This window comes from Hirundo rustica, chromosome 1 (genome assembly GCF_015227805.2).
Source record: "Hirundo rustica isolate bHirRus1 chromosome 1, bHirRus1.pri.v3, whole genome shotgun sequence".
Lineage (NCBI taxonomy): Eukaryota > Metazoa > Chordata > Aves > Passeriformes > Hirundinidae > Hirundo > Hirundo rustica.
In genome coordinates, this window is record NC_053450.1 from 109590580 (window position 1) to 109614804 (window position 24225).

Sequence of the window (24225 nt, forward strand, 5' to 3'; positions counted from 1 at the left end):
GAAGCTTGGTTTCAGGAGTATGCAATATATTTTACAGTACATTTGCACCAGGTTTGGGGATTTTTTTAGTAGATTATTTATAAACAGAAGATGCTGATAAGAAGGAAAGATACTGATTCAGTATGACGCATACCCTGTAATGTTTGCAGTTTTTTGGGTTTTTTCTGATGCTGGAAGAACTTCACATAGAAATACAAGCTCTGCTCAACAAATTTCAGTTCATGGCAGTAAATTATTCTTTATAAGCAATACATGAATACCAAAACTTATCTCTAATTGTCTCTGTACAGTAAATGCCAAAGAAGACAAAATAACAAGATATCACAAAGCAAAGCCCAACCCCTTGAAAGCAGAAAAATGTTGTTTTTCTGTGTCACAGTTGAATAATAGTTGGACAGAAGAATGAATCTGGGGCTGGAAACTCAGCATTGTGTACAAAGCCCAAAAGATGAGCAGCGTCCAGACCTCCAGATTTTGGTCATCAGAGTAGCAATTGTTTTAATCTATTTTTCTAAAATGCAATGGAATAAAAACAAAATTAAAGAAAAGCAATTGGACAACAATATTCTGAAAATAAACTTCTATCAAGAAAATAAACTTTAGAAGTATTTACCTGTTTAACAGAGAATATACGCTTTATGTTACGACTTATTTTAGAAATTGTATTGCAAAGTTCTAGATAATAAAGATGCCATGACTCACAATATTATTTTCAAAATGTCACAAAAATCCTTTTAGATTTATTTCCAATAAAATTGTCATTTAAAATTAATTTTAGTCTGTGAGTCACTTAAACATATAAAATCCTACTCCAATAGCTAAATGTGCAGATAGGCTGCATGTTTAAGCTGACCAGAAGAGCTGACCAGGCATTACTCTAAAATCCTGTTCAGAACAGTTTGACTGGCCACCAGTGCCTCTCTCAGCCTCAGAAACATCGCTGATGAGAACCAAACATATGGTTCTCCCAAACTAGCAATGTTTCCTTACATTCCTTACACCTCTCTAGCTTCCAAACTTCCTGTAATTGGCCTGATTTTTTTCCAGCCAAAAAGAACTTTCTTAAAAATTCAAACTATATTTGAGAACTGCTAAGAATTACTTTACAATATTTCCTGTTAGGCTGCTGCATAAACGACTACGTTTCAATTACTTCCTTCCTCTGAATTAGATGGACTATTTGGCATTGGGGGAAAATAGGTAATTTTTATTCAATGTAACTTTTAAATCTTGATGCTACTATCAAATACTGCAACTTAGCACAATATACAAAGAGGTCATGCTTTACTACTATAGACAGTTCTACCTTTTTCCTCCTTTCCCCCTCCACTTTATTACCAGCATATTTTCTCCTTTTTGTAAAACTATTCTCGTGAGACCTTATTTTGCAAAGCATCGAGCAGAAAAGGCAAATAAGAGTGCTTCTGAGCATTACATCTTAAAATAACAGAAAATAACTTAAATAAGAGTGGATGATATAATTGACCTGAGTGCCTACTTGTCATTTGCCCTAAAGTCCCAACAAAGCCAGGCAGGTCTGAGCCTGGGATCATAATAATGGGAATCATCACAGAGTAATATATTTCACAGAAGTCTCATAGCAGTGTCCTTTCCAGCTATATTATATGCCTATAATTTAGGATCCTTTGGTCCAGGATTCTACACCCTTATGGCATGTTTTCTGTAGTAAACTGTGCTTGATTTTTCTAGATTCCCTAGGAGCTGCTGACAAGAGGACAAAAGAAGATTTGAGATCTATAGTTAACGTTTAAGCCTAATAGCTACAGTAATTGATTAGTTCTCCATGGATTTTCTTTGGTCACTGAGGTGTGTACAGAAACTACAGGAGATTATTTTATTGTGTAATTTTCACAGCACAGCAGGGTACCTTGACAATGGGTTGGATACCACCCTCCTGACAAAAACCATGGGGGAGGGATCAGAGGGAAGAAAACTCAGAGAGCAGAATCACTCCATAACAAGCAGGGGGTAGGATTTTTCCTTCCTGGGAAAGAAGCAAGACTTCTGGCCTCACAGCTTGTAGATAAATCTGAGGTCTCCTGGGGAAAGAGTCATTTTTGTTGGAAGTTACAGCTCACTTCAGCCTTAGAGGTGTCAGAAGCCTTACCCAGTTCCTTGGCTACTGAGCTGTTTAATAGCTAACATGCTGAAAAAAGGCTTCTTGAAGCAGTTATATTGTGTACTGAGCCAGAGTAGGTCCAGAGGGTTAAGCAGCAGATGCACAAGGGCTGCAAAGCTGGTTTTGTTTTAGGGGTGGGTGGATGGAAAGTTGAAAGTAGACAGGGAGATGATGAAGGTTGATGGCTTAAGACATGCTGAAAAATAGTGTTTCCTTATTATCCGTAGATTAAGCTAGCATTGATCACAGCAACTGTTACAACCCCTTTTGAAACAGCATAAAAGTGAGTTGGAGGGACCTTTAGTACAGCTAGAACAGGAGCTGGTGAACCCCTGTTGAGGAAACCAACAGGAGTGTGGGATGTGGAGATGGCTCATGCAATTGCATCTACCACAAACTAAACTGCAGCTATCAGTGCATTTTGTATTTGCCATCCAAGAGATTGCAACTTATATTTTGGTATGACTAGCAACAATTGTTCAAATGCCTGTTTATACATTTGATCCAGGTCCCAGTTATTTTCAGTTCCAAGTGTATTTCAGTAACATCTCAATTCACTCTCAGAAATCCAAACTCTAGGACAAGATGCTCTCAAAATTTGCCTCAGTTGTTGGGTGTTGTATTTCAGGCTCCTTGCATGAGCCTGACCTTCAGAAGGTGAATACACAGCACCTTCTAAATACACAACACTCAAATCCATCCAGCTGGATTAATAAAAATTAAGGCACTCAAAAATCGGTAGTTACTTATGAAAATCTTGCCCATAACTAGAGCAGACTGGTTGACAAGAAAAGCAGAAATCACAGGTAAGTATAAAAAACCCCCATGTGTTGCTGTGCTCAAGGTACTTACAGTGTAAACTTTACTCCCATTCATAGCGGCATAGTTAATGGCAAAAGGGTTTGCCCTTTATGTCCAGTAACCATATTTTACTCTATATCTCTAGAGAGCAGGAGTCTGTATAAGCAATAAGAGAGGGGAGAAAAGAGTTGATGGATCACCAGTTTTTCTCCTGGTGGTGAATTCAGCTGTCTGGAATCATGAATGTTAGTACAGGAGGAAACGAGATAGTTATCTTTTGTCAAAACTGTGGTATAACAAATGTTAATATAATCTCAAAGGGAGGTGCAGTTCAGAATATCTTTTTTAAAAAAGACAAAACATATCCTGAAACAAAGGTTGCTTTTAACTATGTATAAACAGTCTTTGATCAATCAACTGAATCCTTAGAAAGGGATGATATATCGCAAAACACAACACCCCGACCATAGTTGGGTAAGTGCTTAAACTTTGCTCACAGAAAGGATGATAGCAGTTGGCAGGGAGAACCAACCAAGTTATTAGAGTGGAACTTTTTTGTTTTTATATGAATTAGCACAGTCCTCTCCTTCTGGAAGCTGCAATCACTACAGAGTAAGATGGACTGGTACTGCTGCATTATAAATTCATCTGGCATCAGACAGAAATTTCTCCTGAGGGTTGTCGTCAGAGATCGTGGCTTTTTGTTTCCTCTGCTGCATCCTCAGACAGACCTGTAAAGCAAAAAGGAGATGCTTAAAAATTTAGTGCAGTTAGCAGCTACATGCACTATATTGTTGATTCAATATTGTGAAAGCCTTGGTTATACCTGGAGGAAACAATTTATTACATACAAAACATTTAGTGTAAAAACGCTTAACTTGCAAATTCAAGCACTCACAAGTTCAGAAAATAAGAAAAAAATAATGCAATAAAGGCAATTTCACATCACTTTTCCTATATGTATCATGGATGATGACAGTTCAAACTACAAAATTATGGACTAATTTGCATCAGAAAAAAAAGGACAGAGAACAACTGGGCATATGAGACATAACTGAGACACAGTTACTCCAATCTACCTGCATTTACCCTGTCCCTTTTTCTGGGAAAGAAAATGACAGTACAAGCTGCAAAATAATAGAAAATTGAATACACACACTCATTAACAAGGATATATTTTTATATCTACATATATATATTTATACATATATACACACACACATATATATATATATATATTTTTCTATATATAGAAATGACTATCAGCTTGGGTAAGAGGAAAATAGTCAAACTCTTGTATTGATGATAACTTCTACCTAAGCCAAGAAATTGAGTTTTATCACATTTTCAAATATTGTTTCAAGAGATTAATCAGTCTTGGATAGGATAATAATCTTGGAAATAACAAAATAATTGTGTTTGAATTTGAAAAGGGGGTAGAGACTCATAAAAAGTTGCTTGAAATATCTAGGGAGGAGGAAAACAGTGGATAATCACACAAATTTTACACAGACATACTTGAATTAATATAATTAAAAGTAGCTATTTCACCCAGAAGTGTCTTACATAGGCACTCTTATTTTGGATTGCTTAAATTAATTAGGAAAGGATTTAAGTTAAATCATTTTTAATCTAAACTAATTTGGCATCATCTCCAAATGATAGATGAGTAATACTAAAATAACACACATATGTTATGAGATTTGTGTTGATATGGTTTTTTCCTTCTCTGAAGAAGGCTGAAATCCTCCAACACACAGTGAAATGATCCAGCAGGTCAGCAGAATAAATTTGACCATCTAGTGGTCTAAACCAAAGCCGCCAGTCTCCGGTCAGCCTAACTGCTTTCACAATCATGTTCACAAAGAATTTAGTCCCAACAACCTACATAAACTTAAATCAATATGCTTTCATTTAGATCTGCAATTTCACATGATCAAAACCATCTAGATTTATTTCCCAGCTTTTATTTTATACTTCAAATATTTTTGGTGCTCGGGGATTTTAGTATTTACAGTGGTTTTCATGGGTGATGGTACTAAACAGAACAAATGCTACCTCAAGCCTTGAGATACAAAAGACTAAAGCAGTAAAATTTCAGCAACAGCTGGAAGCCCAAGGCCCCAAGGGCCTAAGAAGTTCCCCTTACTGAAGTGGCTACTTTTTTTCTTAGGACAATTAAAAGCACCATGTTAAGAACTGACTTGGGGTTCCAAAGGTCAGCCCTGGAATGGCTGTTCCTTTGTTCAGAGCTCTCATCACGCAGCACATGCTGGGATGCCAAAGGGACCAGCAGCAGGTCCCATCTTGTTTCAGTAATGATCATGGGGAAGGAGGTAGGTAGCATGATAATGAAACTTGTGGATTACGGGAAACCAAGATGAGCTACAAACGCTGGGGAGGAGAAAGAAATATTGCTCTAGGACTAAGAGATTAAAAAATATGAGAGAAGATAAGAGACACCGTGTGAAATGCACCGTGGAAATAACAAACTTTAACTTTTTCATCTGTGCTGCTTCTGCAGGGCTTTCCTCAGCAAGTATCTGTGTTCAAGTTATGCACTGGCAGCGAAACACCATAGCTCGATGCAGTGTAGAAACCACTGCAAAGCTACAGTTAACACTGTTCCTGACCACATAGCTTCACTGAGCTGTTTAGAGCACTGCATTAAAAACGTACCAGAGAATACATTGCTTTCTCACCCTAGTCAAGGAAAATAGTGCCAGAATTATGAAACTGCCTGTTGCACACTTCTGTAAAAGCTGGACACACACATAATCCAAATGAGAAACAGAAAAAAGGAGTTATGACTACGGCCAGCTCTTTGTACCCAAAAAGAATGGCTGCAGATTTACCAGAGACCAAGAGTTTACCAAGTGTGCATTGTTGTTTAAGCCATGACACTGCCACTGCCCTGTACCCTCAGCTGCTTGACATTCAAGAACTGGCTGTCTACAGGACCTCTAAGAAGCATAAAAAACCAGAAATTAAAGAAGGGAGGTTTACAAAAATATCTGGGGGCGGGCGGGGGACACGACGGGGACAGGACAGGACACGACCTCTCAATGAGAAGGCTATCATATCATAATGCATTTTTTTCCTTTGTTAGGCTGAAAACATAGCCTGTTAAAAATTACAGTGTAATTATAAACTTATAAAAAAATTCTTTGAGCCCAAAAATAGTGCCCAGTGCCCAAGACACTGCCTTCAGAATCTGTTACTTCCCTGACACTAACTTCTTACAAATACCCCTTGTGTCTATTTCTACAAATTGCCATGCCAAAGTGAACCATGAATGGTTACTTTCACGAAAAGCCGTGGATCCACTAAATCTAACATATTTACCGTAATTACTGGCTGGCAGAACTGAAGTCACAGAGCAAGATTTACCCTGGTTTCACACAGGTTTGCACAACAGCTCTGTAGGTTCCAGCGACAGGGAACCTGGAATACTGCTGCATGGATCAAAGAACTAGTACGTGAGTAAACTGTGGGAGAGGTGAGCTGACAGGTGAGGCACAGACTGCAGCTGTTTTTGTTGTGCAACTCCAAAATGGAAGGCAATACAGAATCAGGAAAATACAGCTTGCAATAATCAGCCTTCCCACCTCTACCCTGTATTTTTTCCAACATGCAATTTTTATTACTCATCTAGGAGAACAACATAAATGTCACATTGATCTAACTGGCACATTCTGTGTTATAGCAGATGAGATAATTAACATCAGAGAGGTTTCTCATTAGCATATTCCAACAAGCTTAGGCAGATGCTAAAAAATACAGGATATAAATATAAATTCTGAAGATTAAGGCTTCTTTACCTCATTTATCAGGAATAAAAAGCTTCCTTTCATCTTCATATCCCCCATTATGAATTTCTCAGTGTTTCATTTTATAGAGCATCCAGAAATCCTATCATAATAACACTGATCTGAGAACATACACTTAGAGAAATATATATTGAAAGGTTTGTGTCTCTGTTTATCAGCAGAGCTACAAACCGGAAAGCTGTTTTTTGAAATGATCATGATAAATTTTAACACAGCAGTAGGCAACTCCAAGCAACTACCAGAGCTTTTGGAGTTCAGTTTTCAAAACAGAGCCAGAATATATGATTATATTACTGTCCTGATTAGTAACATGAGATTAAGGATATCTGACACCAAGAAAGTCACTTAAATCCCTCAAATGTCATGACAAATGTCAATTAGCACCCTCAAGAAAGCAGCTTCTATAAACAAAGACACATAATACTTCAGTCATGTTATTTACCTCTTCAAAAGCATGACTTAATACACACATATCATTGAGTCACAGAAAGTTCATTTGTAGATCAAAATGTACTTTTGAGGCTTGAAAACCAGAAGTTCAAAGAAAATCAGTTACAGGGACAGAAGCACCAAAGACAGCAGAAAAACCCCAACTTTCCTGGGATTACTGTTCATGCAGTTAGAAGAAAAGAAAAAAAAGAAAACAATCCAATGACACATTTTAAAGGAGAGATGATACTGAGCATGATGGCAGAAGGGAGGAGAAAGAATCATTTTCCTACATTTTTCACACTAAGTGTGATGGTGTAAGGTTTAAACATGTTCAGGTTAAATAATTAGGCAATGGAAGAAACTACCCAGGGAGGTGGCTGAGTCAGGGATATGGGAAGTTTGCAGAGATAGGGCAGATGAAATCCTAGTGGGGATAGTGGAAAGGAAGATACACAGGTTTTGAATTGGATGACCTAAAGGATCTTCTCCAATCCTATCATTTATGCTGCTATGATTCATCCTGAGGAGAACATTTTGGACCCTTATGAATTACTGGCTGAGTTTCCTGGATACTATTGTACATTAGTCTACTCTAAAGCATGCATAAAACTAAGTCAAAGTTGGCTTTGAAGTGTTTGATCTACAATATCCAATACTTCCAGTCTCTTTCTCATACAGTGACTCAGAAAAGAGTCGTAATAACAAGACAAAAGTTATTTTGAGTTCAGATTAAGTTAGAAAAGGGAGGCACCCTGTTCTTCAGCTATTCCCACCTAAAAGAGGAAAAAAGCCCACCCCGTCTCATGGCCTGATGGTCAGTATTGCTATTTCCAGACCTGACATAAGACAGCTTTAGAACACACTACAGCTTTAAAGCAACTGTTTTTCATAAAATTTTGGATCCAAAACTAAATGTTCCAAAAGAACAAAGTTAATAGCTTTTCTGCTTTTTTGTTAACAAAAGATGACAGATTTTTCCCAGCACCTTAAAGTCATATTTCTGAAAATCATAATTCTTCTTTCAAGAAGTCCCATCTTTTCATTGCTAATAATTTTCTTTTCATTAAAAACTGCTTGAGGAAATGTATATCTTAGTATTTAACCTTCATTCTGTAAACACAATCCAAAGGGCTTTTCAAAAAGTTGAGGAAAGCACCAGTCTTGCTCATCAAGCAGACAGTGTTTAGTAGGAGTGAAAAATGGATTACTGTAAAATCAACAAGCTGCAAACTTTCCTATACTGCTTTAATGGGACAAGCTGAACTTCACTGGTATTCTGTATCACTTTTAATGGGCTAATAAGCTGAGAGGGGCCTCAGCATTGCCTCCCCAAGTCACCAATGAGTCACTGACCACTGCACACATAATTTAAAAATGCTCAGATTTTTGTATCAGAAAGTGGAGTGATGGTAGCTGAACAAGTGGGAAGCATGGCTGACTCACTTATTAAAGAATGGTGTAAAACAAATAAATTTGTTTTTCATTTAGTGTGACTGAGAGAAGGGGCCTCATTCAGTGAACTTTGCTTTGTCCTAAGGGACCATATACATCACAGGGTGGATTATGTGAGACAACCATTTCCATCCCTGTAAATGTGCCCCCCACTAACTGCGACTAACATGACAAATCCAACCTACACGAAGGTATCCACTGCTAAGTTTCTAAATGCCACAAAATAGCACGGGTAGCAAGGGCAGCTCTGACCATGGGAAAAGAGGAGGGTCTATTCCCACAAAACCCACAAAAACCTTGCTAAAGTCTTCCTTTTGTCATTCTGACTTAATAGTGACATGTAGTAGCCAGTGTAACAGAATGGAGCTAATAAGGAGGTAACAATGGCAAAGGCAACATTTACCAAGTGTCCGCACAGTTTTGTTTTTGTTGGTTTTTTTTTTTTTAATTAAGTTTTAAACACCTTACAAAGTTCTTGTGCATTCATGCCTCTAGGTATTAGCCCTCAGTATGCTTCCTTTAGGTCTTTCTTCTGATTCACTTGGAAAATGCCAAGGACATATGCAATGTTTCTCAAATAAAGGTACGAAATTTGAAAACCAGGAAAAACATCCAGTGGCAACACTAAAATTTCCCAAGGTGCACAGTTTCTTATACTAATAACCCCAGTTACATACATGTGTATATATAAATATTTCTATATACACATACATGCACTCCACATACACACAGTTGGAATAAACACATTCTCTAAGAACCAAGGGGCCGTCAAGCCACCAAATCCAGCTTACATATATAGATATTAAGGAGATCAAGATGAACGGGATGCTAGTTAATTTGAAGCAATGTAGAGCACTGTAAGCAGCACTCTAACAATAGTGTTTTAAGTTCCACTGAGGAACAACAACAACAACAAAAATCCAAAAATTAATACAGAGCAAACTGAGTATGCTTGTAGGATGCCAAGCTGTTTCAAAAAACAGTTACCTATCTAAAATTATGTCAATGATCATTACTATAGGAAGCATCATTTCGATGAAGCCAAAATTTTGGATGAAAACCACTCATTTTCTCCAAATGTCTGACTTCTCACAATCACCTGGCAAATCCTGGACATTTTTCTCGGAAAGCTTGCAAGTGTTTTAAAAATTGATTGTTTTCATTTAGAGATGATCTCAAGAAGTCACAAATGACACATTTCAGCTGGAACTGATATTTCTTGCCAGGAAGTAAATCCTACAAATGAGTTTGCTTTTCAGTAGCCAAACCTCCCTTCTTTCTAATTGGCTATCTGCCTTTGTCAAGGTGGTAAATTAATTCAGTGGCTTCTAAGCCAAATATGCACAACACAAATCTAAGACTTAAGTAATTATGGCCATACAAATGCCATTGCTTCAATTTATTCTTCATCATGCCTATATCTTCCCATTCACTGCAGCCCACAAGCCTAATAAGCTTTTCAGAAATGTTGGGTATTTAAGAATTTGCTTTCAGAAAAAAAAAAAAAATAACACTTGGACCACGTACCTTGAGATTAAACAGACTATACTATATTAAAACCAGGGTCTTTTTTTGTGTGGACATAGCTCTTGGCTTTTTCCTGGGGAGAAGCAATGCCGTAGCAATCAGTCGTTTGCCTGCCTGATTCGTTGTGCTGTTGTGTTGACTTGCCAGACAGACGACCAGTCAGCTGACTACTAACAAATCCTTTATCTTCGATCACCATGACAGATAGGCAAAACTCCAGGGGTAGGTTAGCTTTAGGGCAAGATTTTCCACCATTTTCATGTGAATAGCAGTGAATCCTGCTCCTGGAGACAGCCACCCAGTGTCTGCCTGCAGGAAGATCTAAGAGCCTTCACAGATACCATATATATATATATATTACAGTCAATTTCTACTCCTACAGGTTGGCTGCAGCTGATAATTGATATCTTGAAGACCTACAAGTTCCATCTTCAAACATTCCTCATCTACATAATGTCACTTGAGCTAATACTGAGCAAACTTTTCAGCTGAAATTATTTTCATTTGAAATCTATACAGGTCAAATAAGGAATAGGTCAATTTTCTGCTGAATTTATCAGAACAATTTAGCTAAAAATTAAATAACTATAGCATTTTTTAAATCTTAAAAATTCTTTGAATCTTTATTTCACACTGAAGCATTGCAAATAAACTTCCTTGAATATATATATATTTAAAATAAGTTAGTTGATATGAAGTCTAAGTGAAATATTTCATTCAAGAAGAAAAAAAAGAAACCTGAACAAATCACTGGAGCTTGTCCCAAACCCACAAATTTTCCAATCTTTTTTTCTTCAAGTCAGAAACTTCAAAAAAAATCCCCAAACCAACCAGTTATTTACAGACTTCTACTCTTGTTACTGTGTACCTGTAAGTTAAGACAAAATAGTGCAGTTATCATCTTAATAAGCAGGACATCGTTGCTAGAATGAAGCTTTCAGCAAACTTATCTATGACACATCCATACAAAGTGCAGGCAGCTTTATCCAACACCACCTCCAGTAAAACAGAATAAAAAGTTTACTAAGTTAATAGGGGGGAAAAAACCCTCACTTTTTCATGAATAAAGAGTCTGACACAAACTTGTACTTAGGGCCTGTACTGTGCTTCTTGTATGAGGTTAAACGGTAGGGCTGCAAAAAAACTCAGTACCTTTGTACATAAACATCAGTTTCTCCAGTAGAGATTTACAGCATGTTCATTATAGCCTACAGTACATTTAGGCCAATGGTTCCTCAGTACTAGAAAGATATAACAAAATAGAAAAAATTCCAAATGGCACAGCATAAATAATTGTGTGATTTTGTAGAAAACAGCAGAGAGGGAAACAAAATAGCCAAAGGCACAGCAACATTAGGAATTGTTCAGTAAAACAGATATGAAAAAGGATCAAGAAGATGAAGTCAAGGAAAGGAATATTCAAGGCTGCTTTAATGCCATGTATTTTCCCTGGGGAAGTAGTGGAAGCCACATGGCTTATGACATTTGTAAATTAGTACCACAGTGAAGACAAAAATCTGGTGGTCAGGAAGATGGTCAAGCTGATATAACAAGAGTTTTCCATTTCTAACTTCTATTACCGTACAACAGATCTGAGGTGCTGCAAATTCCTAAGTGCTGTGTAATATTCACAAAAAACATCAGCTTTTGCTTACCATCAAGTATTCAGCAACTGAATACTCTTCAGTATGTTGCTCCTTGTTAAAATGGAACATTACCGTGCAAATGATAAAATCATATTCAAGATTTCCATGGATTCTTCTGGAAATAACATACAACAGGATTTTACCATTTGATGTCATTTTTCCTTTGGAGTCTTGTGGGAAAAAAAGACTTTGGTAGAGAAGAAGGTTTGAGGAAAAATGTATTAATTAAAAAAAAAAAAAAAAAAAAGGAAAATCTGCTTCTGTATAATACTTTCCAATCTTGAATTTCACACATTCTTTTTAAGGTACAGTATATGAGAAAAATGCTGCAGGAGATTTTTCCTCTATGTAATCTTTTGATAAGTCTCAGAGCTGGCTTAAAGGCAAAAGAACAAAATAAAAAGAGCCTTTACTAAATTGACAGATTAAATGTGTTATAAAGGGACACTTAACTCCTTTCTATTGCCCACCAACATTCTTAATCTGCTTTTTCTTGTTGTCTTGGTGTTTTATGGTGTCATTGCCCCTTTTCATAAAATCTTATATTTGCAAATGGAAGGGTCCCATGAGGATCAACTCCATCAAGTCCAACTCCTGTATAAAAGCACTTTGTATTTTTTATCTGATATGTCTTCTAAACTGTCTTAATATCTCAACATACTAAAGACCTTCTTATATCCACTACTTTCCCACTGCTAACAGTCTTGTCTCATACAAATGGAAGTGAGTTACCCCTTACTACACCCCTGAATATTTACAGGCATATCTTGGCCATAGTAACTAAAATGGGAATTTCAGTACACACAACAAAAACTATAAAGCTGCTCCAAATTTGATGATCCAATTAAGGATCCTTATGGCCCAAAGCTGAACAACAACTAGAAATTTCTGTCTTCCAAACTCACACCAATCAGCAGAACCAGAAGAAAGGCAGCGCTTTGTGGGACAGAGCCTTTTATAACCTCCAGAAAGAGAGTAGAAGCCAACACACCGGCATCTAAGGCTTGGAATGATGAAAGTAACAGTTTTAAATGTATTATGGATTTTCTCATGGGCTCAGGAAGCAATAAAAACTAAGTACAGTCAGACTGCAGGAAACCAATATAGCTTTCATAATTTTTTGTGACTTTAGGGAAAACATGCTCAACTTTTATAGACAGGCAGTTCAGTATTACAAATTTTCAGGAAATGTCACTGCTATGGGATTCCCACAACAAATGCAGGTTATGTTGAAATTACTGTCTTCTGCAAGGATACTGCTCAAAATAAATTCATGTCATGAAAATGATGTGAATTTACAATGCAACATGACTCCTTGATCACAGGCTTTTCACAGAACTGGATACAAACAGGACGCTAGGAAAAGCAAGGTTTCATTCTGGTGATTTTATAATGTTATATTACATTGACTATTGATTAAGAGGGTAAGTACCTGACTAAAGCTGAGAAAGCAAAGACAAACACGCTAAACAAAAAAACAATCGCAAAAGATTTAAAACTATTAAAAATTGCAGAAAATACACTGAAGTACAAGGAGAAGGAGACCTTTTGTTGTGCAATGTTTCAATTTATCAATCAATGCAGCTCTTTCTAACTCTGGAGGAAGTTTAAACAACATCAGTGGCTTGGCACATTTTGAAACAAAGTGCCGAATCCCAGCATAGTTAAAGGGTATACCACAGATAGTTTAAAAAAAAAAAAATAAATTCCTTGATTTAAGGTCAGGTACTCTAAACACTTACTGTGGTTTATGCATAAGTAATTCAACTGAACTTAAAGAGTCCTGTAGGAATTCTCACACATGTAAATGCTTGCAGTTGAGCCTAATTTTCATACTATATATCTTTGAACCTGCCAACCAGTTTTCTCTTTCTATTCTGACGAGTAGTATAATATTACCAATTAAATATTATTAATTAATGCAAACAATGATCTCTCTTGAAAGATGAAATTTACGTTTCCCTGATAACAACATACATTTAGTAACAATTTTTTTTTTTTTTAATCTTTCAGACTTTACTGTACCCATGACTTGCAAGTAATGTTGATATGGGGTTTTTGTGGGAGGTTTTAAGTCTAAAAAGAATCTGGTGACATCACCCAAGGAAATGCCTAAGTCCTATATTACATTTAACTCAATACAATTTTGTTTAAAACTTTTGAGACTGAAAAGCATTTGTTTCCTAAGAAAGTATTCTCAAAGGAGCCTCTGCTTTTACACATGGCAGTTCTGGTCTCTCACTGCAGGAGAGCTTTACATCAAAGTTCACAAAGAGCTCCAAAAGCTCCACTGGAGCTTCTCAAGGTGATAGTTTCAGCAAAATTATAGCGGGAGAAATGTTACTGAGAGACATTTTGTTATAGCAAAAGTGAAATCCAAATACAGTAGATGAAGATTTATCAAAATGTAGACATATTCCTACTGTGCCTGCCCATTATCTCTTCTGTTAGGATCTTAAAGCAAGCAGGATGCTATTGCTTCTCTCCCAATGCATTTGCGGTTTACAGGTCTTGTTGCTGCAATCAGTGGTATTGTTGGAAGAAGGGCAATATACCTCCTAAGTGAAATATTTTGAAAGGAGCTGTGAGTTAAGGTATAGACCAGTTTTGGTTTAATCCTTACTTGGAATGGCAAGAGTGTTTTGCAGCCTCTCATCCACGAAATCATTGTCTGCAGTCCATGAAATCACACTAAATAAGAACATAAACATCATCCTCGCAGTATGTTCAGCTAAAGGTGCAAAGGTATGATCACCTGAATGAAACGACCAGCAGAAATGCGTGATTGAATGACTGAAAATCACTCATTCAAGCATGAAGATAACAAGTTTAATCCAGAGATGATGAACAAGAAAACAGTAAAACATGAACAACAACATGTATCAAATTTTCAAACACACTGTTTAATGTAGCACCTACCCTTTTCTCGTGCCTTTCAGAAGGCAATAAAACTGAAGCACTGCTGAAATAGGTCCAGATAATAGAATCCAAATTTAACGGGTTGCTTATGGACTACCCAGCAGCTCAAGAGAGATAGTTCCTTTAGGCATGGTGGAATATGCTTAACACAACCATATCTTCTGCACTCACACAGGAGAAATCAAATTCTGCCATCAGCAACAGTATTTGTCTGAAATATTCCATAGCTTTTACCAGCCTGAGTTCCTGTGCAGTAGCTTGGAAAAGGAGGGCCAATCATTTTAACAAGTTACATACATATTTGAAAATAACCTGCTGTTCTCATATTTATTACCATCATATATAGGATGATAAACTAAATGACTTAATATTTGTAAAACTGAAGTGGATCATATTGAGATATCTATCTTCAGAGATGCTGCAACACTGCTTCCCTTTCAAGACAAGACTGTTTAAAATGACACCATAGAAATGTTTCTAATGCTTTTGTTACCTTTTAATTCCAGGATTTCCAGGATCAAATTGCTCTCTTCCTTTATTCTTTCTCTAAATCTCATCTAAAAATCCCTTTATCTAGCACATGATGCTGCCTACATCAGACAATACCCAGATCTGGCATACTTCAAGACTCATCTGTTTTTCCATGCTCTTACAGGAGAGACAAAAATATATGAAGAAGAAGATAAAGTCTGAACACAGTTTGAAGTAAATCCCTTTCTTTGTGAGATCTTTTTGTATCCTGTGGACACAGTGAGTTCTTTACTGGGCTCAATGGCACACTGAGCTAAATGGCTTGACTTGATGATCTTAAAAGTCTTTTTCAACTTAGACAATTCTATGCTTCTATAATTCTATTATTAGTGCAATCTACCTAAAACCTTGGGTGTAGATTATTATGAACAGGGATAAATCATTTTAATTAACTTATTTAACTGATGGAAATAATACAAGGCCCTGCCATAACTCCCTTAAAGACCCTGGCTCATTTGTCCACAAAGCACATCATCTACTTGCTTAATCAATGGGTACTCAAATTCATGATAGGAACTGGCATTGGCCTTCAGGGTGGGAACAAAAGTGACCCTCAAAGCTCAATGGGATCATGAGTCAACTGCAGGCTGTTGCTGATTGACTCTACCTCACCAGTAGGTGTTACTTCAGCCATTAATGCCGAGTGCTGTATGGCTGCAGGGAGATGCGTGCCTGCCAAGGTACATAAAAAACATCCAAACCAAACTAAAATCTGCCAGGTCCTGAAAATATCATGTAACACCCTGCCTTGTATCTACAACAGCATCCAAAGTAATGTTTGGGAGAGCTGACCACGACCACACCCATCCCTGTGTCTGCTTTGCAGCCTGAAGGCTTTTCATTGACGGCCGTTCCACTTAATCATTCAAAGCGATGCTTGGCCATTTGATTGCTGTGATTTAACACAGTAATAACAATAATCCAGACTATGCTTAAACCACTCATAGTACTTCCAAAACTGTTTATTAGCATTGGCTTCTGCTTTACTAGCTATTTTCAACACTCTTAATTCTGAAGTTCCTCCTCTGGAACCTCCAAGAAGGCCAAGAGTATATGAAAAAGGCTGCCTTATTTTTTGTTTGACTGAGCAGTTGATAACTGCACTTAACTTCATAGTTTATTTATTTAACCTCAGCTCAAGCCATCTTAAATGCCTTGTGCATTTCAACTTTAGGTCCAAGACAGAGCTGTATACAGAACACAGTCTCTTTCATTTCCCTCTTGAAATAAAATTCAATAGCTCCTCTTCAACTCATGAGTCAACTGCAAGGTCCTCATTTAATAATCCCATCCTTTTATTGCAATCATAGTCTGAAAATTCAGGCCCCCATGCTCAACACCTCCGAGCAAAGCATCAGACACACCAGACTGAGGACTTCTGTCATGCTTTGACTAAATCCTGTCTTTGAGCTAGTTCTTTCCAACTGGTAACTGAGACTCTTTGTGAAGACCTCCACAATGGGAAGCTCACTACTGGCAGTTTATTCTGTTACAGTCTTTCAGCACAAGACACACTTTCCAGTGACTGGAAGGACTTCTTTCTTAATGCATGAATCTCATCCTTCCCCACATCAGAATTCACAGGAACTGAATGCATAATTTAAGACTTGTACCCCAACAGAAGCGAATGTTTTACCAAGGAGCCATTAAGATTGGACAAAGAAAAGGGCATTTTCACTTAAAAGTAGGTTTTGTTCAACAGGCAAGGCACAAGAGCAATAGACAACATAACAAAATTTTGTTGTTGTTGAATATAAGATATCTCACATTGGTTTTCTGAAAAACATCCTCTGTTTAAAATATGCACTAACATTTTTATCAATGTTCCTAAAAAACTTGCACAACTTTTCTTTTCTATACCAACACAGTACATAAAAGGCAGTACTATGCATCCTTTCATCTATACACGATAAGAAAGAATAGCATTTCTCTGGGAGACTTTTTGCTGTAAATCCAGTGCTTATAAAATCAGTGTAATTGAAAGAAGGTGGGATGCAGCACAAGGGCTTCTCATCCTTCTAAGTACAGTTCAGCTCACTCAAATAATAAGAACTCTATGCTTATTCAGTCTTTTACTTCTCCTACAGTGAGGCCACTTGATTGTGCCAAATAACGTGTGCCCTCCAACCTCACACCCATCAGCAGAACCAGAAGAAGAGCAACACTTCATGGGACTGAATTGTCCAACATGGACTAAACTGAGAACACTAAGCTAATTTTCCTAGTGAACTGTGCTGTACTTATGTGATTTATACATTATGAACAGACATTATCTATAAGAAAAAAAACAACTTTCTAAAGTCAGATTCTTTCAAATTCCTTAGGTTACTGGTGAAAACTTAAAGGATAATATACCTGAGATTAAAACTTAAAAAGAACATTATTATCATGATGTAAATATACCTATACAGTCATATATAATTAGGTAATCATGTACATATTTATATCACTCTGCCAAATTCTGCACCATTATATATATTTGATCTGATAGCTGGAAAACACTCCTTAGACCATTTTCTTTAAAACTGTAAACAGTAGATAGCATCATCTTTTTCAGTCATTAAAGATTCACAAGCTGCTAACAAAACTTTTACCACATTATTTTTTGCTAACTTAAAAGTAAGAAGAAGATAAAAGGATAACTTGCATCTCATTATGTTGAATTGTAACAGTGAGAAAGAAAAACAAAGTAGATAAAGAAGAGGTTTACATGGTAAATCTGCTGATTGTTGAATATGTTGAGATAAAATAACAGCTATAAATCAAATTGAAACACTCTGAAGTATTAAAAAGACAGGCAACTTTCTAGTGTCTTTCATTCTTCCCACTTCAAGTTATCTATTTTCATTTAAAAGACATAAATTTAGCTCATGGCTGGTATCAAATACTAAAATTAGGGGTGACTGTAAAAACACATTTTTCTTTGAAATCTGACTTGTCAAGGAGTGAACCGTCACCTAAACTGGCAAAGGCAGTTCTGAGATCTGAATATAGCACTGAAGTGCCAAGAGGCCAGAACAATGAAATCAAAATTTTTTAAGGCTGACTTCCAATGCTGGTACTGGACATAAATATATGTATACATATATGTATATATGTATGTGTGCATGTATACATACATATGTATGTATATGTATATATAGGTGTATAAATATTTGTATAAATCTGTATAGGTGTATAAATATATTTGGAACAATACAAAGCCTGCAATTGCAGCTCAGTTCTGGAAATGAAATGCTTACATTATGGAAAATGTTGGTATTTGTTATATCAAAACATGTAAATAAGGCAAATAAAGAGACTTTTTACTAAGTTTCAGATCAGCAATGCTATGGAGAAAAAAAGAAATTAAAAACTCCCATGCTGATTCCTATTTCTGATTTTTTGTGAGATTTACATACTTGTTCTCCCACAGGTTGCCCAGCTAAACCTGCCAATGTTTCCTCTCATCTCACCTCACAGTACACAGTACCTTTCACATCTACTAATTTCTTCCCAGGCAAGAACCACAAATTAGGCTGGTTTTGAGTTAAGGCCGTACTTATTCAAATTCATATTAAACCCAACTCCTGACCTAAATTCATTATTTTTTGAGCCTTCCCTCTAGTAATCTGAACCTCTCCTTTATACCCATCTGGAAACTTCTATGAAAATTGTATGAAATTATACATTTTTGAGAAGTTTATCTCTCTTCAGGAGAAACTGGCCATGAGGGTTGAACAAGGGTGAGGAGACAATACGAATCAATTGTCATGGTGTCATAAGGTTTCAAAGCGGATTAAAAATGAAAGGTATTTTTGTTCAATACAAGACAACTGGATGGAAACCATTTTGAAATTATAATTTTGATATGTTCTAGCTCAACAAATTTAAATGCCCCATTTCAATACGTCCAATTCCTTCAAAAACAAAAATAGATGCACTTTCAGCTTAGTTTCCTACAATCCACATGTCTCAGCAATATTCACTGAAGTTCTGTGAAAAAGTTGAAGAAAATAAAAGTAAATGAATTAATCACTAATTTCCATTCAGTGGGAAAAAATGGTATTGATGATTTTCCTTGGATAAGAGTAACTTTAGATAAGAAATTTTGGAGAACCAAAAAAACCCTTCAAAGTCAAAAGCCACACCGTGACATTTAACTACATACATGACCAGAAAAATAGTCCATAAAGAAGCCCTTCTAAGCTGGAGGCTGGTATTAAACTTCAAAAAATAACCCTACGATTTTACCACCAGTTAGCTTTATAAAAATGACGCACATTAAAGAACAACCATAATTTAAAAAGCAGGGTGAACTCAATACCTCTAAAAATTCCTTCCTGATTGTAAAAGTTCTGTAAAAGGATTGTACTGAAAATTGCATCATTTGATGACAGGAAGAACCAACACCATTTGAGAATGCCAAACTTTCACCCTCATGTTTCCGCAGAACAGAGCACGGGGCTCATAAGCTGTGTCCCACATGGGTACGAACAACACACTGGCAGGATCAGATACCTCCATGCACATGTACAAACCAAGGGCCAGCACTGCAGGCCCCACAGAGGTGTGACAAGGAGAGCTGTAACTCCTCTGCTCACCCTCCTGGCCCTCAGCTGCTCTTAAGGCATAGAGAAGACTTCAAGGAAAAATGTGGAAGCCAATTTCTGTGGGTCGCTGCCCACAGAATAAAGAAGAGAACAGGAATCTCTGGGGCAAAAACTTCCCAGTAAGGGTTTGCAAAACAGGTGCTCATTTTCAAAAGGAAATAATGAGGTTTGGGGGGGGGGGTTGTTTTTCAAACATATAGTCCTGGATGAAGCCTAAATTGAAGGTCCTCATCCTCAGAAGCATAAGTATGATGTGGAGCTCTTTCAGCTGCTACTGTACAACCCTAAAGGTGCACCACCAAAGTGAGACTTCAGTGGATCAGTGGGGAAAGGATGATGTAATTACGCACCTGGCACGTGCACAGCAAACACAGGGCACCTCTGTGTCAGTGAAACTCCCTATTAGGAACTAAAAAAATTGTTAGCTGGAGCTAAACTGAGCAGAATTTGTCTATTTTAAAGGAAAACCGGGTATTATTGAGCAGCTGTTCACTGGGGCACACCACTTCAGGAAACAAAGCATGGTAACATGAAAACATATGTGTTGGGGAGGAAGCAATTTCTACACATATGCAAGCAACCCTCACTTTTCACAGATTTTAAAGAACAGAAGGGCTTCAACTATGATGTTCTCAATACAACCATCTAGTTAGATGCCTGGAATAATAATGAGTATAGAATTTCACCCAATAATCTGCTCAACAAACCGTTAACTTCAAGTTGAGCTTTTTGAAGTAAAAATTTCAAGTGAAGAATGAATCACATCTGTAAGGAAGTTATTGCTCTCTGCCCAAAATTTTCCTTTATTTCTAGGTCCAAATTTTTCTTGCTTTTCCTTCCAGGCACGTACGTATGCAATACATTGGCTCTGAAATCATTATCTGCTTTTGTTCATCTCTACTTTACATCAAACAAAACACAAGAGGAAGTAAAAAATAGCTGTAATACGCACATTACAGAGCACTTAATCTCATGGCTAGTGACATACAAACTACGAGATAGCGATCTGGAATATAACACACATTGCCTACTGAAATTGCCATTGCTTGAATAGTGAGTTCAATTTGCCAGTACTAGAAGGATTAAGTTTAGGCAAAGCACATTATGCCCAACACAGACAGTTTCCTCATTTGTCAGGGAGCACTTAAGGAATGAAGGAGACAGAAATTGCACTCACTACACTGTGCTTTTGCAGATTCAGCAGATTTTTCTCCACAGGATAAGTAATAATCTGGTGGACTTCTCCGTCTTTCTTCCACAGTGCATTTGAAAGCCAGATAACCTGGCTTATGCAAAAGGTTTACTTTATCAAGTCATTCTACTGCAAGATCAATTTTTTTATAAACTAACAGTACGACTGTGTTGTTATGTATTATTTGGGTTTATATTGTATTTCATTTTCATACTGGGTTTTGTAATAGTTTCTTCTGTACCCCCCTGTTCCCCTGGAAAATGTATCATCCTGAAGTTTATCCCTGCTCCTTTTCCCCGCCCATTCTCCCACACTGGAATGTAATCCAACTCTGTTCCATTCCCACCTTATCCTTGACTGGGTAGTGGCTTGTCCTCGCCTCTAGCCCCTTCCCCCTGGATAAAAGCCAGGAAACCACGTGGAAAAGCCTCTTGGCTCAGGAATGGGGACAAGGGAGCGGGGCTCCTGACCCTGCGGGGACAGAACCACAGGAGAAAGACTGAATAAAGCCCGGATTCCCCCCAAATCAAGTGCAGACTCTTTCCTTTTGCCATTGATGGAGACCTACTCTCTCTAAAGGAAAAGGTTCACAGCTGCTCTGGGATCTATGGGGCCCTGAGGAAAAATCCTTCCAACTGTGGTTTGTCTCTCAAGCCAGCCGAGGCAAAAACAGAGCCGGGGCTCTGAGACAGAGAGAGAGAGAGAGAGACACCACACTTCTGTTTACCAAACTTGCTACTCTGCATATTGAAACTTTGTACCAGAAGGTTCCCTACTGATTAGGAAAGATGCTGATGTTTTCCTCACTAGAAGGTGCTGGCAGACATATTTCCCCAGAAGCCTTCAATTTCAGTTCCATAACACAGTAACAATGGTAGAATAAGATTTTTGTTAAGAAAGGTGCACACTATCAACAAAGAAGAAATTAGGAAAGTCAGAGGAGCAGCATGTAGAGAGATAAAGACAAACTACATCATTGTACAGTGGCCTAAAAATACCATTTCAGCACATGAAGTAGGAAAACAAGTAGTATGGAAGTACAGTTGCACCAAGCTGCATCAGTAGAAGAGGGAAGGGCAAGACCAATTTTGAACCATGGGTGGTTCTCCATCACCTCTGACAGATGGCACTGACCAAAGACTGTGGCTGGTCGTAAAATCTTCAGCCAGGCTTGCAAGAATAAATGGCAGGCAGGGACAGAGCAATGCAAGCTCTCTGTGGGACACTGGCTGAACTGAGGTAACAGAATTCATAGTATAAACATAACATTTCAGAAAAATATCGTTTTACCATCTTCATCAACAAACCAAGAACAATACCAGGAATATGGTTACACCCGCATCTACATCATCTTTTACCATAGCCTCAAGTCCTGAAGTCATTCCTGGCAGCTGCTCCACAGAAGGCAGCACTGCTAGACAGAAGACAGCAGCTCAGTAATTTAGATATACACAGATACTGGGACCAGGTCCCCCGCTCGGGTCACCCGGCTGAAAATCAACAGGCTACTGTTGTTTTGTTTCTAACCACTTCCTGACTACAGCTTGGCTATTTAGTCTTTTCCCACCTGGTTTATATTTGATTTGCAAAAATAAACAATATCCCTCGAGGAGCAACAAGAATACTGCACAGTTTGCAATTTGTGACCAGAGAAGCAAGGAGATGGGGCCATTTCATTCTCTGGTACCTAAGCCACAGGTCAGACCAGTTGCCAGCTAAGCCAATATTTCTGGTTTGAAGTATCTGGTGAACTCTTTCAGACAATTAGAAAGATTTGCTCCATCACTGAAATAGAAAACCAAATTTAAGAACGGCTGTGTAAATAAACTGGAAGTTCATTCAAAACCTGGGACACAGAGGCCAGCTATTTCTGGAATACAAAGAAAATTAAGTTGGGAAAAGTTCTTAAAGTTTGAAGCTATCATTCAGCTCATTTCCTTAACTATGAATGCAGACACAGGAGTAAAAATGGCTCCAAAACATAAAATTTAAAGAACAAGATTAACATTATTTTAGCTGTTTCTCTGTGGAGAGAACTAGATTTTTTATTTTATTGATTACCTTAAAAGTCATTTGCTGTGTTAAAAAGCTGGGATTCCTGTCTTTTTGTGGTAAATGCATGTCATATTGCAAATAATTGCATTTAAAATTGTAATATCATAAGAATTTTGTAAATAAACAAATCCATTATAACATTTTATGGATATCTCATATCTCATAGTTTTAATTTATCCACTTTTAATTAACTTGGAGATTAGTTATTCCTACAAAATTAAGTTTCAGGATTAAAGTAAACTCTATAATCCAAAAACCATCTTAAAGTTGCTCAGGTAGCATGTTTGCTTAAAAATTTAACTTGTCAATTTAGCAAAATGGAATAACAGCATTTTAAAACTCTGTTTAGAACTTTAATTCCCAAATGAGTTCAGAGTTACCCAGATATCATTGGAACATGATTATGATTATGATTATTCTCCTTAGCAGTCTTTTAGCATGGTGATGGGAACCTGAAAGGAATCAAATGGGTACTTACAATCTATTTCCAGAAAGTACAGAGCAAGCACATTTTGTAGCCCTTGTAAGCTGGACTGATAACCCTCAGTTGTGGCAGGGTGGGAAGAGAAAGAAGTGCTTTTGTTGATCACCCTTTTATTTTCTTATGCCCCAAAAGAGCTACACATCTTGTTCACTATCTACTGATTCCAATTCCTAACTAACAAATAGAGGGGAAAAAAACCCCAAAATTTCTCTGGCAATGACTACACTTATTTTCACACTGAATTACAGGGAAAAAGAAAATTTAAAAATCTGTTGACTTGCAATTGCAATGTTCACATGGTGCCACGTGCCATGGCACTTTACCAGGGAAAAACTTAATTTTTTCTTACATTTTAGCACACACATATTTCCATTTATTTCTGTATCACTACTCACAAGTTTAGAGTCAAGCATGATCCAATTTTTTAGAATAAACTAGGTAACTCCTGCTTTCCATTTCCTTCTGTGCCTTCCGTTTCTGCCAAAAACCAAACCTTTCTTTACCTTTAAGAAAAAAATAAACTTTCAAACATTACTTAAATAAAAGCACAGGATATTGTTAGCTCTCGATGTTTCTTTCATAAATTCATCCGATCCATTTGCATTTTGGGTTTCCACAACATCC

The 24225-nt window shown here is 37.2% G+C and overlaps 1 protein-coding gene across 1 annotated transcript in view; it reads right to left on the reverse strand.

Annotated features, from left to right (window-relative positions):
• Window positions 1-615: 615 nt before the first annotated feature.
• BBS9 (Bardet-Biedl syndrome 9) overlaps window positions 616-24225 on the reverse strand; it is a 286026-nt gene continuing 262416 nt past the window's right edge. The window contains exon 23 of the mRNA XM_040068434.2: window positions 616-3672. Coding sequence (XP_039924368.1) covers window positions 3626-3672 — 47 coding nt within the window. The 3' untranslated portion in view covers window positions 616-3625. The remainder of the gene's footprint in view (window positions 3673-24225) is intronic.